At 35.0% G+C, this 17,123-nt stretch overlaps 2 protein-coding genes across 2 annotated transcripts; one reads left to right on the top strand and one right to left on the bottom strand.

Moving 5' to 3' along the window:
- Window positions 1-7,484: 7,484 nt before the first annotated feature.
- On the bottom strand, window positions 7,485-9,327 carry LOC142551288 (xyloglucan 6-xylosyltransferase 2-like). Its single transcript, XM_075660438.1, has one exon. The coding sequence runs from the start codon at window positions 9,024-9,026 to the stop codon at window positions 7,641-7,643; it is 1,386 nt and encodes a 461-aa protein (XP_075516553.1). The 5' UTR covers window positions 9,027-9,327; the 3' UTR covers window positions 7,485-7,640.
- A 776-nt stretch (window positions 9,328-10,103) lies between these two features.
- LOC142551287 (heat shock factor-binding protein-like) lies at window positions 10,104-12,722 on the top strand. Its single transcript, XM_075660437.1, has 5 exons — window positions 10,104-10,265; window positions 11,758-11,811; window positions 11,993-12,016; window positions 12,100-12,142; window positions 12,414-12,722. Exons 1-5 carry the CDS (start codon window positions 10,263-10,265, stop codon window positions 12,551-12,553), a joined length of 264 nt encoding a protein of 87 aa, XP_075516552.1. The 5' UTR covers window positions 10,104-10,262; the 3' UTR covers window positions 12,554-12,722.
- Window positions 12,723-17,123: the final 4,401 nt, after the last annotated feature.

Genomic DNA, 17,123 nt, shown 5'->3' with positions numbered 1-17,123 from the left:
TTTTTTTTTTTTTGACAATGTGTAAGTTTAGAATTTTAAGAAGTCCACGATAAATTAACAATTACTACAATAATTTACTATTTTTATAAATTTGATTAAATAAATATATTTTTATGGTTTTCCGTCCAGTGCAAGGCAGAGGTCCAGATGGACTCTTCTATATTTAATTTTTTTGACATGGAGATTTTAGTTAAAAGGTAGCTCGAGTAAAAAAAAATGGAACCTGTAAAAGTTAAAATTTTTGTATTTAATCCAGTTAGCCCAAGCATTGGGAACAAAAAAAACACCATAAAAATTAAAATTTTAGCCTAGAAAATAAAATTGCTATGAAGTTATTTAGCTCGGGTAATATCAAATTTATGGCTTTGCCACCACCAGTGTGGACAAAGAAAAGGCATATCCATGTTTTCAAGCCAGTCTGTAGCGCAAATCTAGCTCGGTATGATTTATCGAGCTAAAATGATTTGCAGACTACCACATAAACCTGAAGATTACCCTGTCCATACCTAATAGTAGCGCTATAGAAATTTCGACTTCTCACATGATCAAACATTGGAGTAAAAAAAATAATTGACGATTAAACATGAAAATTTATTATATTAAATTTTAATATCGATAAAAAAAATGATTGACAAAAAAATATTAAGTTACAATATGTTTTATTTTACTAAAAAATATTATATCTGTTGAAAAATATATTTTGAATGTTAAGACGACATCCCACACTCCCGGTAAGGGATACGACAAGTATAAAAGCTTATAGAGTTTTTTTAAAACAAAATATCTTATGACACCTCATTATAATAATGTGATATGATATACATAATTATTTAAACATGACTAATATTATATACATCATATTATTACCATAAAATTATACAAATACATACATTTATTTTTTTGTACACCAACGGTCATAAACGATAACAAAACGGCTAGTTTTTGCCCTATAAATGTGATCTCACAAACACATTCAATCACTCCAACTTTCTCTTCTTCTCTAATCAATTATTCTTCATCAAATTTTTCGAAGAAAAAAGAAGATGGCTTTCTCAAGGTTATTTTTAATTATTTTTGTTATCATACTCACGAGTCTTGTATTTATTAGAGAATATCCTCCTCGTGTGATTTCTTTATTTTTACGAATGTTTGTACTTGTTGTTTATCACTTTGTATTACAATATTCATTAACTAATAAAATGCATCGTAATTTTTTTTAGTACCACCATGTCAAACTTGGCAAAGCTCGAATTCATCGGTCTTAATATTACGGGGAAAAGTTATATGTCATAGACTCTCGATGTAGAAATGTATCTAGAGTCATTGGGTCTAAATTAAACCATAAAAGAAAATGACATATCCACGGCACAAGAAAATGCAAAAGCCATGATATTTTTGCGTCGACATCTCGACGAGGGATTAAAATGTGAATATCTAATTGAAAAAAATCCAATGGCTTTGTGGAAGGGAATAAAAGAAAGATTCGAACATATAAGGGAAGTTATACTTCCGACCACCCGGGATGAATGGAATACGTTGAGATTCCAAGATTTTAAAAAAGTCAGTGATTACAACTCGGCGATGTATAGAATAATCTCGCAATCGAAATTTTGTGGGCACGAGATTATTGAATTGGAAATGCTTGAAAAAACATTTTCCACTTTTCACGCATCGAATATAACTCTACAATAACAATATAGAGTGCGTGGATTTTCGAGATATTCCGAACTTATTGCATGTCTCCTTGTGGCGGAAAAGAATAACGAGCTGTTAATGAGAAATCATCAGGCATGACCCACTGGTTCAACGGCATTTCCTGAAGTAAATGTCATAAGCAAAAATGAATTTAAATCTGGAAACCAAAATCAAAATTATAGACAAGATTTTGGTCGAGGACGAAATCGAGGTCGTGGACGTGGATGTGGAAGTGATCATGGTCGTGGACGCGGCCGTGATTTTGAAAATAATCGAGATAGTTACTTCTATAACTCATCTCAAAAGAGCGTCCCAAACCATCCACTGAAAAGACATCAGGTTCTTGTTTTAGATGTGGTACTCCAGGACATTGGTCTCGTATTTGTCGAACCACTGATCACCTTTGTAAAATTTATAAAGAATCAATAAACGGGAAAGAAAAGGAGACCAACTTCACTGAACACGGTGAACCTTTGAGTGATTCAACTCATTTTGATGCTGGAGATTTTCTGATTGATTTCTCGGACAATGATCAATTTGCTGGTGGAATAAATATGTAAAATATTTTAATTTTTCATGTACTCGTATGATAATGCTTTGTCGTGTGTTATATTTTTACATATGTGTTGTCTAGTATTTTATTTTTATAAATGTATTGTCAGTAATTTTATTTCATTTCATATTTTTTTTTAAGTTCAATATGGAAAATGCTATGAACAAAGCTGAAGTTTGCATACCTGATAGTTGTACAACGCACACTATCCTTCGAGATAAAAGATATTTCTTGGAACTAAAACCAACAAAAACAATGGTGAATACAATATCAGGTCCTGTAGACTTGATTAAAGGTTGTGGTAAAGCACAATTTTTGTTACCTAATGGTACAAATTTTTTTTATCAATGATGCTTTGTATTCACCACAATCGAAACGAAATTTGTTGAGCTTTAATGATATATATTCCAATGGGTATGATACTCAAACAATGAATGAAGGGAATGAGAAATATATGTGTCTTACCACATATAAATCAGGAAAGAAATATGTGATTGAAAAACTACCAATGCTCCATATTGGATTGCATTATACACATATAAGTCTCATTGAATCAAACATGGTAATTGATAATTCTTTAATATTAACCAATTGGTATGATCGATTAGGACATCATGGTTCAACAATGATGCGAAGAATTATATAAAATACACATGGTCATCCACTGAAAGACCAGAAGATCTTTCAGAATAATAAGTTTCAATGTAAATCATGTTCTATTAGAAAACTTATTATAAGACCATCACTAACCAAAATTCAAACTGAATCACCAATGTTTCTTGAACGTATTCAGGGTGATATTTGTGGACCAATTCATCCACCATGTGTACCATTTAGATAATTTATGGTATTGATTGATGCCTCCAGCAGATGGTCACATGTATGTTTATTGTCAACTCGAAATGTTGCATTTGCAAGATTACTTGCTCAAATAATAAAATTGAGGAATCAATTTCCCGATTATACAATCAAGAAAATTAGACTTGATAATGCTGGTGAATTTACTTCCCAAATTTTCAATGATTATTGTATGTCTATGGGAATCACTGTTGAGCATCATGTTGCTCATATGCATACACATAATGAATTGGCTGAATCATTGATTAAACGTCTTCAACTGATTGTTAGACCAATGATTATGAAAACAAATATACATATTTCTATACGGGGACATGCAATTTTACATGCTGCTGCATTAATTCGCATCAGACCAAGTGCATATCATAAACACTCCCCATTGCAGCTTGCATTTGGTAAAGAACCAGACATTTCTCATCTGAGAATTTTTGGATGTATGGTGTATGTGCCTATTGCACCACCTCAACGAAAGAACATGAGACCTCAAAGAAAGATTGAAATTTATATAGGTTATGATAGTCCATCAATCATTCGATATCTTGAACCTCAGACATGCGACATGTTCACAGCACGTTTTGCTGATTGTCATTTTAATGAGGAAATCTTCCCAATGTTAAGGGGAGACAAGAAACATACCGAAAAAGAAATTACATGGTATGTATCATCATTGTTACATCTGGATCCAAGAACAAAACAATGTGAAAAAGATGTACAACAAATTGTGCACTTGCAAAGAATAACAAATCAAATACCAGATGCATTTACAGATGCAAAAGGGGTAGCTAAATCATATATATATGTTGTAAATGATCATGCTCGAATTGGAATTCCAAAGAAACAAATTCAAAAAACACATGATGTCATAAAACGCCTGAAGCGTGGAAGGCCAGTCGGTTCCAAGGATAAAAATCCTCGAAAAAAAAATTCATAGAGAAACACGATGATCACAAAATAGATAATGATGTTCCTGAAGAAACACATGAGGATTACAAAATAGAGAATGATGTTTCTGAAAAAACACATGATGATGAAAATGTTCTGTCAGAACCACAAACTGACGAGAATCATGAAAGCTCTATCAATTATATTAATACTGGAAAAATATGGAACTGAAGAGATATAGAAGAAATTGATGATATATTTTCTTATAATGTAGCAATCGACATCATAGATGATAATGAAGATCATGAACCAAAATCTGTTGGTGAATGTAAAAATCGGCAGGATTGGATAAAATGGAAAGATGTCATCCAGGTTGAATTGGATTCGCTAAATAAACGTAATGTTTTTGGACCTATAGTCTTTACACCTGAAGGTGTAAAACCCGTTGGATACAAATGAGTTTTTATTCGAAAGCGAAATGAGAAAAATGAAATAGTAAGATATAAAGCTCGACTTGTTGCACAAGGTTTTTTCTCAAAGGCCTGGAATTGATTATGAAGAAACGTATTCTCCCGTGATGGATGCAATTACGTTTCAGTATTTGATTAGCTTGGCGGTATCAGAAAATTTAGAAATGCGTCTTATGGATGTTGTTGCAGCTTACTTATATGGATCACTTAATAGTAATATATATATATATGAAAATCTCTGAAGGATTTAAGATGCCTGAAGCACAAAGTTCAAAACCCAGAGAATGTTATTCCGTGAAATTACAAAGATCATTATATGGGTTAAAGCAATCCTGTCGAATGTGGTATAATCGGCTAAGTGATCACTTGATGAAAAAGGGATATGTAAATAATTCAATACGCCCTTGTGTTTTCATTAAAAAAACAACATCTGGATGCGAAATTATTGCTGTATATGTTGATGATTTAAACATCATTGGAACGAATAAGAAAATTCAAGAAGTTGTGTCATACTTGAATGAAGAATTTGAAATGAAGGATATTGGAAAAACCAAGTATTGTCTGGGTTTACAAATTAAACAAAAAAAATGTGGAATATTTGTTCACCATACAAATTATACAGAAAAGATCCTTAAACGTTTTAATATGGATAAATCAAATCCTTTAAGTACTCCAATGGTTGTTAGATCAATGATCCATTCCGTCCATGTGAAGATGATGAAGATATTCTTGATCCAGAAGTACCATATCTAAGTGCTATCGGTGCCCTTATGTATCTTACAAATTGTACAAGGCCTTATATATCTTTTACCGTAAATTTATTGGCAAGATTTAGCACATATCCAACAAAGAGACACTGGAACGGAATTAAACATATATTCCGTTATCTACGAGGAATGACATACTTAGGACTTTTGAATTCAAAAGATGCTAATCCAAGTATAATTGGTTATGCCGATGCTGGATACTTATCTGATCCACATAAAGCACGTTCCCAAATTGGATATGTATTTACTCGTGGAGACACTGCAATTTCTTGGCGTTCACAGAAACAAACACTCGTAACAACTTCATCAAACCATGCCGAGATTATTGCACTACATGAAGCAAGCCGTGAATGTGTGTGGTTAAAATCAATGACCCAACATATTCAAATCTCATGTGGATTATCATCCGACGATAAGCCTGTGATACTATATGAAGATAATGATGCATGTGTTGCTCAAATGAAAGAATGATACATAAAAAGCGACAGAACTAAACATATTCCTCCTAAGTTCTTCACATTCACCAAAGAGCTTGAGAAGAATAAATATATTGATGTTCGTCACATTCAATCAAGTGAAAACTCATCAGATCTCTTCACAAAGACATTTTCTACAACAATATTCAGAAATCATATATATAATATTGAGATGCGCAATCTACGAAATTTGTGAAAAATTGTTCGTGTCAAAATGAGGGGGAGTTTACGTGACTGCACTCTTTTTCCCTTGCTATGCTTTTTATCACAATGGGTTTTTCCTAGTAAGGTTTTTAACGATGCAGTATAAAACACGTAATGAAGACAATCAATGTATCATGATCATCATCACAAGGAGGAGTGTTGAAAAATATGTTTTGAATGTTGAAAAATAATAGTTAAATATTTGAATGTTGAAAATAAGATTTATAAATATTGAAAATTAGTGTGTGATGATGTATGTAATGATGAATTTATTTTTGGATTATTTGTAAAGAAATTCTATAAATAGATCTCTCATTTGTGAAATTTTTGAGTTGAGAGAAAAATATTATAAAGTGTGAAGTTTGATAATTTTGAGAGTTTGATATTTTTACTTTTTATCATAAATTTTTACTTTTTCGCAACAATATCGTTGTTATATTGATGATGAAACTATAATGTCCACGCTTTTCTATGCGTTAAAGTATGGTTAACCTTATACTTTTCTACTTTTTTAAAAATTGTCTCATTTTACTTGCAATTTACGCTTAATCTCATCTGATCATTGCTCAATCTTACTTCTTTTTCTAACATTGATTTTCATGTAAGAGGTGTAGATTAGGTATCAACAAAGGAATAATCTAGTACAAGGAAATACAAGTCCATATGTAGATTTGGTATAAAAAAAGAATACAGAGAACTAAGAATAACAATTAAGAATCAATTGATCAAGAATTATATCTTCACTAATTCTTAGATGAAAATTTATATTAAACACCAAATTTAATTGCGTATTATCTCGAATTCTACAATAACTAGAGTTAAGACTAAATTTGTTGTACTTTTATAATTTATTATCTCATCTCACGATCGAATCGACCGGAGTTGGTCTCATGATGTGCCTTTTGCGAGTTGGAAAGCATATAACCCAAACATGCGGTCATTCTGTGGCTTGGCGCCCATGCCAAAATTTAAGGAGGGATTTGTTAACCACTGGTTTCAGACAAGAAACCTGTGTTTCAATGTAATGCGTTCATGGAATCAACCAGTCACTTATTTCTTGCATGTAGCATCGGCAATAGCTCTTGAGACGGGGTTCGGTAATGGCTTGCGACTAGACCGGCCGATACCATCCTTGAAAGCGTACTCATAATAGGGTGTACGCTTCTCGACTTGTGAAGGCTCGATTTCTTGCCATGTCTTGCAGAGTTTACACCACATGGGCGTCGCGAAACAACATGATTTTCGAAATCCAGATGCATGCAGACGTATGCACATTCTATATCCCTATTCCTCCTTTATGGACGTTTTATCCTGGATATGCCCAATATATTCGTATGCATTCTTTAATCAATGACTTTTGATTTACCGATTAAAAAAAAAACCCGATAGGCCGCAAAAACATGAATTCATTTTCGCACTCTGCACCAACTTCTCACTCTTTTTTAAGAAAACTCTCATTCTTTCAATGTCAACAAGAAAGTTTACACTTTACAGTATATGGTGGTGGAATGCTTTGGTAGCATTTCATCGGCAACATCTGCAAGCAATTGCCTTAGAACAATTTCGTAGGAACACCAAGTTTAGTCATCACAGGACAATTGCCATAAATAAAGGAATACAATGACCACAATACTTAAGAAACTGTTACCAAGAACAAGATATTATGCATAAATATCAAGAACAAAAAATAATATTCAAATTTAGATTTCGATTCGGGTATCCATTTCTGTCATATTCAAGTAGATGGTACCTTTATAGCTTTATACGAAGGGTGAAGCAATCCAAGATGATCGCTCATGTCTTCAAGTGGATTGCTAGTCTCGTTCCTCGTTCTCTTCACTCTCCTGCTAGCGAGTGATCTGTGAGTGAATCCATACATCTGTAAAATCTGATTGTCCCCAAAGTTGAATGCACGATCCATTTGCCTCAAGCACCGCTCGACTGGATAATCCCCGAATTTCCCACAAGGCTTGCATCCCACAAAGTGAGTCACGAGCGGCCATCGGTGATCACCAAACCCCGGATGATAATTATCCATCATTTCCTCGTATTTATCCACCAAAATCCCCCAATAACCGTGCAAATAATATTTACTCTCCAGATAAACCTTGTCACCCCACTTATCCTTCTGTGATCCCAATATATACACCATTGCAGACTGATCATCTGCCTCAAAAACCGGCCTATCCTTCAACTCCCGAGTCAAGAGCGCCCCTGCATCCTCTCTGATCTTCCCCTTAGGCCCCATAGGCGCCCACGTATCGAGAATATCCAAAGACCATTGACAGTTCCGAAGCAAGAAACTTCCCGTGTTTAAACCAATCCAATTCTTGTCGTCGTAAACCATCTCGTCCCAACCGTGCATCACGAAATTACGATCCTTATACCTCTCCCATGGCACCTCAAACGCCATATCCGTAAACATAGCATCACTATCCATCCACCACAAGAACTCCACCTCCGGATGCGAAAGCAACAGCTTCCGGATCAAAGGCAACTTCGCCCAAAACCCAGACATCTCCGCATCGAGCAATGCCATATTGTAAAAGATCTCGATCCCATGAACCCTGCAATAATCAATCTTATTCTTAATAGACTTCAACAAGTAATGATCTCCCACAGGATTCTCACAGGGCTTAGGCGAAGATCCAGTAACCAACAAAACCCTCGGCTTATTCGGACCCAGAAAATTCGGAAAATCCAAATTATTTTTCAACCATTCGCCTCTCTGCTCATCCCAATTCGTAATCTTCGGCCCTAAAGTATAGGGCTTAGATAAATCCCTCGTAAATTCAGCAACCCCGTCATCTTCATCCTTCAAAATCTTCCTTATATCAAAGTCAGCATAGTTATTGTTCCCATTATCCACACTAACACCACTTCCCCGCTCCCCTTGAGTCGCCTCTTCCAACACCCGCCGCGGCTCGTGCCGCTTGCGGAAATACGAAATCGTGTCACGGATATCATCTAGATCTTTCTCCGGCGTCCCAAATCTACCAGCTCCAAGATTTCCTCGCAGAACTATCACAGTGAGGAAAAGACAAAGAAGGGTCAACTTACCATTGCGCGCAAGGCGCTGAAGCTGCAGCACGCGTCGCTGGCTGAGGACCCGAGCTAGCATGACGCCTCCGGTACTTCAAAGGAGCTGACAGCGTGAAATCTTGATTATGACAGTGAAGAATGAGCTGTGAAAAATCCCAGAACTCTAATTTCCGGGTTTTTTCTGGGGTAGGTTGATTGTGAATGATTTTAAAGGGTTGAATGGAGAAAAAGGGATATGGGGAGAAGGGATATAGAAGGAAACTGCTGACAGATTGTAAGGGGTTTCTCGAGGGAAGGTGAAAAATTTGCGTCGGTGGAGAGCAGTAAAGGGTGGAGCTGCTAGTTTAACCCGTGTAAAGACTTGGGATTCGGACAAGAATATTTTACTTCGTTTTCTGTCGTTTTATATCTCGACCAGCCCATGATATTTGACGCGTTCTGATCTAGTTTTGATCATACATATATATTATATTTTAATTTTTTCACAATAAAAATAAATATAATAAAATAAAAAATTTAGCATCTGATCAATTATTAGGCATTTTTATTTATATATAAACCAAGAATTTGACCCATCTGCTTTATATTTATAATAATAATAAAAAAATTATGATAATTAAAATACTTAAAATAAATAAAATAATAATTTCATTTTTCTGGTAATAATAATACCTAAATATGTAATACTAACAGTAACATTAAACAAGTGTTTGAGTAATCATTATTTTAAATTTTAAATTTTAAAATCGACCATATAAATAAGGTGATCGTATCTTAATTTATCTTAGGCACGAACCAAGATTTATTGACCGGATATGGATATGGTTTATACTGTAAATGAATCGAATCGGTTTATAAGCTTTTCGAGTTGGTTCAAAAAATATTTGATTTGTATTCGATCTTATCTAATTTTAGACGAACTCGAACATGTTTTTACTTTTTTCGAGTATAACTCGAGCATTAGGGCCTTCAAATTTTTATCATATTTGATTTGATTCGTTTACTCTCCTATTCATTCCTAATGAAATCCTCCGTTCTTAAAAAAAAAATAGTTGACCGAAACTCGGACACCCGATTAATCTAACCCTTGAAAAAAGTAAATTAAAAATCATGTAATGGGCCGACTTGTACACTTCTCCGCCATGTTGGACGCTTAGAGACCGTCCAAAAGTTTGGGTTGTGGCAACCCATTCTTCGAGCCACAGCCGGCCCAACCAACATCCGCCTTTCATGTTTAAATTCAGCATCCCTTTCAAAATCTCACAAATTTTTGCTGCAAATTTTCTCGACCCAATCCCAGTACGGATACGAAGAAATGGTAAATTGCTTGTTTTTTTTTTTTTCAGTTTAATTTTCCCATTTCTGAAGCTCTTTAACTTGTTCTCGAATCGTTTGATAGTTAATTTCAGAGATTCGTGTCGCTTTTTTGCTTATATTGCACATTTTAGAATTTGAATCTCAACCTCGTTTGAGTAATTTCTTTCCGATCCCTGTGCGGATAAAAAAAAATGGTAAATTGTTTAAAATGGAAAATGTTGTCGTGTTGAGTTACGTAATATGGGATATTTTACTGTGTTCTGTTGAATTTTGAAAGCAATTATTGATTAGTAAGGGCTGGAATTGTGTATGTACTATCAATTAGATTATATTTGAAAAATGAAGAAATGTTATTTAAACATTTCACTTAGACTGAATCATACATCAACAAGCTAGCTGCCTAACATAGTTAAAGCAAACTTTTTTGACATTCAAAACATTTTAACGTATTATTGTTGTGAATATATAAGTATTATTGTGAGATAAGAAACATGAATCATTTTATCACTTGCTTCAAATGAGCATATTGATCTATGTTTGAGAAAATCCATTATTGCATCAGTGGAACTTACCAGTTTGATATTATTGCAACCTACCAATTTTGATGATGAACCCTTTTATGACGAAGTGATAATATCATTTGATGTCCCCTTTTGGAGAGAAGCAACTATTGACGAGATTTAATCAATTTTTTTTTATCATGTTTAGGAGTTAGAACTTCATTGATTAATCTAATGAGAGTAAGCTGATGAGTTGTTAGTGGATATTCCTCAATCAACTTCTAAGGTTCCTCAATCGAAGTCTAAGTTCCCTACCATTTATCCACTAATAATTGTTAAAAATGTTATTGAATGGGGAGGCTGATAAAGAAATTTATAAATTAGCTCTTGGTTTTACAGCGGAAACGAGAAAATATTTGTAAGCTTGGTAAATCCTTGTATGGATTTAAATAAGTTCTTAATCAGTGACATGACAAGTTTGACCATGTGATGACATCCAATGGGTATTGAGTTCTTGAACTTGATATGTTCGTTTACAATAAACTTTGTAAATCCTCGTATGGTAACATGACAAGTTTGACCAAGTGATGATATCTGAGGGGTGTTGTGTCCGTGAAGTTGATATATTCATTTATACTAAATTTGATGAGGAATGGGTCGATTATCTGCTAGAATGTAGATGATATGTCAATGTTTAGAACTGACATTGAGGTATTTATGAGAGAAAGTACTTTTTTATCATCCTAATTTGATATGGACTATATAAGTGAGGATCATGTAATTTATGTTGCTTGTTCTAATTGGGCATATCGATCTATTTTTGAGTAAATTAATCTATCGTTTGTCTTTGTCATAATCCATCAGTTTTTTGTTTATGCATTCAATCTGTCAATCTGTTCTTCATTGTTGCGACCTGTTAAGACCAGAAGCCGTGCCTTGTTATAATTCGTCTTCCTTTGCAATACTTATGCGTTGTCGCTTCTTTGCTGACAGGATGGACATGATGCAGAGAACTCAAAACAGAGCACTTCTGATATGACAGCATTTGTAAGTTTTATCCCAAGGACTTCTTTTTCGTATTTATTTTATCTTATTTTATATTTTTCTGTCATCCTTATTCTTTGTTCTGGAAAGAGGGGGTGTGCTGGCAGTTACATTTCTTTCACTTTCTGGAAGTGATTTATTGCTAATACTCCTTACACTAACTTATCTATCTTTTTATGCTTAGGTGCAAAACCTACTTCAGCAAATGGTTAGTAATTAATATCAATCTTTATTGTGCTTCATTTTCTTTTACACCCAATAGCATTGCTAATATTTATTCTCTCTTTGCAGCAAACTAGGTTTCAGACAATGTCTGAATCCATCATTTCGAAAAATATCCTTAAAATACCATATAAAGGACATGATATTGATCCTTGCACACACTTCTACCAATGTTAGCTCTTGATATTTAATTTCACCACAATATTCAAGCATGCTTATAAGTTTTTTCAAAACATATCACCCAAGAATTCACTCAGTGTAGCGGATTGAGAATCGAAGTTGCACAATTGCATTACCCATATATTGTGAATCTTCCATGAAAACCTGATCTGCCCTTTTTGACATGTTATTTATTGAGATTTCAACCCTTGACCACATTGCACTCGATGAAATGGGGAACCGGATCGATGAACTTGAGCAGAGTATCAATGACCTTAGGAATGAAATGGGTCAAGAAGGCTCTCCATCGCCCTCAGCTCCATTGAAGGCAAGAGATGACCCCAAGTCTGCTGACGATTGTTAAATGACATTGGCTCGTTGGATGTTGTGTCTTCTTTGTTCATGATTTCTTGAATTGGAACTGTACCAGCCCCAATTTCCCAATTTGGAGAAATTCTGAAGTTGAGATTTTTGGTGGATGGTCCAAGTATGTGCGACAATGTGTTGGCAAAATTACTTATATTTTTTGTGCTTCTTTGACGTGTATGCAGCTTTCTTGATTAGCAGAAATCTGCAATACTTGAATCATCTTACGCACAGAAATCTGAAATTGATATTGAGTTCTATCACCTCGAGTGTATATAAGTTAAGCATGAGTTTTGTTGTGCCATAATATATTCGGTTGAGTTATATTTAATTATTTAATAGATCACTTGTTTTGAAGATTGAGTTTTTAATAAACTAGAGGACAGTTTTAGGTAACTTGATATACATATGAATCGAAGATGCGATTAGAAATATGAAATATAAGTATAGTTTTAATGTTTTTTAAATTCAATTTCAACTGTTTTATACATGTAGGACGTAGTCAATGTGCTCAAGTATATTGTGATTGAGATCATAGAACTCAAGATGTCAACCACGCAAAACAGACTAATAATCCAAGATTCATTCTTTAAACATGAGATAACAGTTACAATTATTCAACACTTTATTTTAAAAGCAACAGAGCACTGTTGGCAACTTCAAGGTTTCTTCAACATAATTCAAGGGCCTTTCTTAATCAATATGTAGATCACGTGAAAAAGACTACAAAAATTCAAGATTCATTCTTAAAGGCACAAGATAATAGTGATAATTATTCGACACTACTTGTAAAAACAAGACATTGTCTATCACTTCAAGGTTCTCTTTATTATAATTCTGTTATCAAAATTGTTAATAACAGAATTGTAGAAGCAAACTTGTAAAGACAAGACAGAAATCAGAATAAGTATACTGTTGAAAGTATAAGTATCGTGTATGTAAGAACAAAACTAAATCGAGGCCTGTAGCTTGTACAATTTTCTTAAAACATATTCGTCTCTTCCGGAATGTGCTTCGAGCATTTTACCGGACAACTGTTTCCCCAGATACAATAGGCAAACTTGCAGTGATGTTGCACAAATCACCATGCCGGCAAACGAAATAGTGCCTGAAAACACGTATGAACGCAAGCAGTATGCAAGCAGGAGGCCGAATGCAGGAACGGGGGAGAAAGTAGATGTGTTTTCTGGTGTGTCTTCTAGCCTTGACACATCCTCTATTTATACACGCTGATAGCATCCATGCGAAAGGTCAAAGGTTGACATCAATAGGCAGCCGAAGCACCAACAGTCAGTCAGCTTGGAGCACCAACAGTCAGGCATGTGAAAGGTCTCACAGGGCAATGGAAGGTCTCTTCCGAGGAAAAAATTGTAAAAGGTGGCATAGCCTAGCTAAGCGATTTTTGTCTTGATCAGTCCGACATTCGATGAACCAAGGTCGAGCTCGTACGCATGCACACAAGTCAAGCCTTTTCCAGTTCAAACCGGGCCCATGATTTATACCCTAGAAAACATCTTGAATCATCATTCTTACGCTTTCATTCTTACGAGACGAGCTCGATTTTATCTGGGAAACCGATTTTAGCCAAACGAATGATTTTTAAAGGCCCAAAAATTATTGTTTTGAAAACAAATTTTTGTAAACTTTTATTTCACAATTAAATAGGTTTTAATGGGCCTAATTTACCTAATATTAGTGGACCTAATTACTCATAAACTAAAAAGTCCAAAATCCTAACCCATTAACGCATAATTTGCGAAATGATAAAAAGAAAACTAGGGCTTTTGAGGTTCCATAGCAGCTGAAACTTGCACACACAACACACACACATTTTCAAAAATTTGGAGAGAAAAATTCAAGGATATTTCATCGCCCGTTCATCCCTCTTCGCAACCAACGTCAACGATCGAATGTTCGAGCGTTTTTAACGCAAAGGCACGCTACTAATCTTTCTTTTGCACCATTCAAATCATATTATGCATGATTTATGTGTTTTAGCATGAAAAATATTGGAGTACAAATCACTTAATATTTTGACAATTATTTTTAAAATTTTGATGATTCTATGTATATATGAGTCGTGTTATGATTTCTAATGGGTACGCTGCCAATATAAAACATTAAAGGGAGACGATGGCTGGATAGTAGCGTGAGGGCTGTGCATGGTTAGATAGATGAACCTAGGGTTTCTTCATGAGCTTTCCTTGTGGTTGGGTCGGATAAAGAGGAACCGCACAAAGGCTCGACCAGGGCTTGGGCAGGGCCTGTGCGTGGCTCGGGTTAGAGTCTAGGAAGTGCCCTAGGGTGACATGACTCCTCATGGTTCGAAGAAGAGGGCAGCCACACGCCTAAACTAGGGCTAGGGTTTGCGGCTGGTTGGGTGCACGACTGGTTGGGTGGCTAGGTTTGTCCAGTATGGTCTAGGGAGGATGCTTGGGGTGGAGGCTTTGTCTGGTGCAGCCATGGCACAAGGTGGCTCGGGTTGGTGAGGTCCGTGATGTTGGAGGGTTAAGGCAGAGGCGCGCGCAGCTTGTCTTGGGGCTAGAGGCTAGGTGCACTGGTCCATGACAGTTCAAGGTGGTCTAGGAGGGTCTGGTCAAGGGTTGGTCCAAGAAGGCTCAAGGGTGGTTCAATGGAATAGGGCGCATGGCTTGAGTTTGGGTAAAAGGGTTCGAACATGGGCTATGATGAAAAGGGGCTTGAACCGTGGTTCACGGAGGTTGTTCGTGGCTCACGGGGGTATTTTACGCATGAAAAGCTTAAGTTTAAAATTTGGGATTAAAATATGAAGTTTGGAATTTATTCGAATTAAAACGGTTCACGGTTTAGTTAATAAGTCAATAAATCGAACGGTTCGGGTTACGTCTAAGAAAAATGTAAGAGGTCAAATTTAAGCTTATATGATGAATTGGGATAGCCTCGAGCCAATAAAAGTAAGAAAAAAGTTAAAATCGAGAATTTAGAGTCCAAGGGTAAAATAATCATTTTACGTCCCGGGTAGTACGAAAGGTCTGACAGTATCCCAAAGAATCATAATACAAGCTAAAAGATATTTTAAAACGTTTATGAAGAAAATGTGGAATTTTATGATACATGCTAAAGTTGTACAATTTTTCATGGAAAAATGCTATTTTACGAATTTTGAAGGACACGATATTTTATGAATAAAAAGGAAATAAAATATTTTGAAAGATATTAATTGACTATTAAAAACATGATATGATATGATTGGGGATATTGTGAGGAAGAAGGCCCCAGAGGAAGCCCGACGATCATATTTTCATTTTTGACGATGCCAGCGCCTGTTCCCATGTACAATGGTGAGCTAATACTGATCAGTCACCACATTATGATACGATTACAGCTAGTCACTTTCAAGAATCAAACTTCACCCAAAAATGATATATGATGATGGAAAGCTTTACGATTTAATGATTTACGATTTATTTATGCTTACAAATCTATGCTAGCTATTTTAAATAAAAGTATGATTTTTATTGCATGTGCCTATATATTTATTATTTTTTATGTATGGTTAAAACTGCTAAGTCATTAGACTCACTAGATATGGATGGTTGCAGGTGAGGATGATATTGAGGGAGGCGCTGACACTTGAGTGGATCGAGTGATCGAGTCCGGCAGTACACTCTCGATGGACATTTATTTTCGCATTTTCTTATTATTTAAAGTTTTACGAAATTATTTTGAGGATTTTCTATTTAGAGATTTATGCTTTATTTTGAAGTTTAATTTTGGATTATTTTTAAATGTTGTCGTATGATTTTGGTGGTTGACGATTTATAGAATTTTTATGCATTTAGGATTTTGAAATGTTGTGTTATTTTTAATTAAAGGTTTCAATTTTTTTTAAAAAAATTTAGTAGGATTTTTAAGTTAAAAAGTAGTGGACGTTTCAACTGTACAGCCGATTGTGTAAATTAAGATATACTTCACATAAGACTCTCCATGATACTATTAAATTCTCATAATTGTGTTTGTTTTGTCCGTGAACACAATATTGGTTCTGCAAGAAGGTCTAAAATTGAGCCCAACAATACCTTCAAAGCGACCCCACTTCTGTCTCACATATGTGATTTTATATCGCTTCTCATCAGAATCATTAAAAGCAGTAAGATTATCCTCAACATTCAAATGTTTCATAATAGAAATGGACTAGGGATAACCCTACACAGTGATTCTCCAAATTAGTGCGATTAGGTTGTCGCATTAAACCTAGTTCTTGGGATCTCCAGTCAGGTAGGTTGGGTTTTTCTTTGCACCAATTTATTTTAAAGGCTTAAGCCCCATTCTCTTTGACGATTTCACAACTAACTCTCTGTTCAATCCTTTGATTAGCGGATCCGCTACGTTATCCTTTGACTTTATGTAATCAAGAGAGATAACTTCAGTTGAGAGTAGTTGTCCAATTGTATTTTGTCTACGACGTATAGCCTAGACTTACTATTATACACATTGTTTTGTGCTCTTCCAATCGCAGATTGACTATCACAATGTATACATATAGCCGGCACATGTTTTTCCCATCCTGGCACATCTTTTAAGAACTG

The sequence above is a fragment of the Primulina tabacum genome, chromosome 7, assembly GCF_025594145.1.
Source record: "Primulina tabacum isolate GXHZ01 chromosome 7, ASM2559414v2, whole genome shotgun sequence".
NCBI classification, from domain to species: domain Eukaryota; kingdom Viridiplantae; phylum Streptophyta; class Magnoliopsida; order Lamiales; family Gesneriaceae; genus Primulina; species Primulina tabacum.
This window is presented reverse-complemented; position numbering and strand designations above follow the sequence as displayed.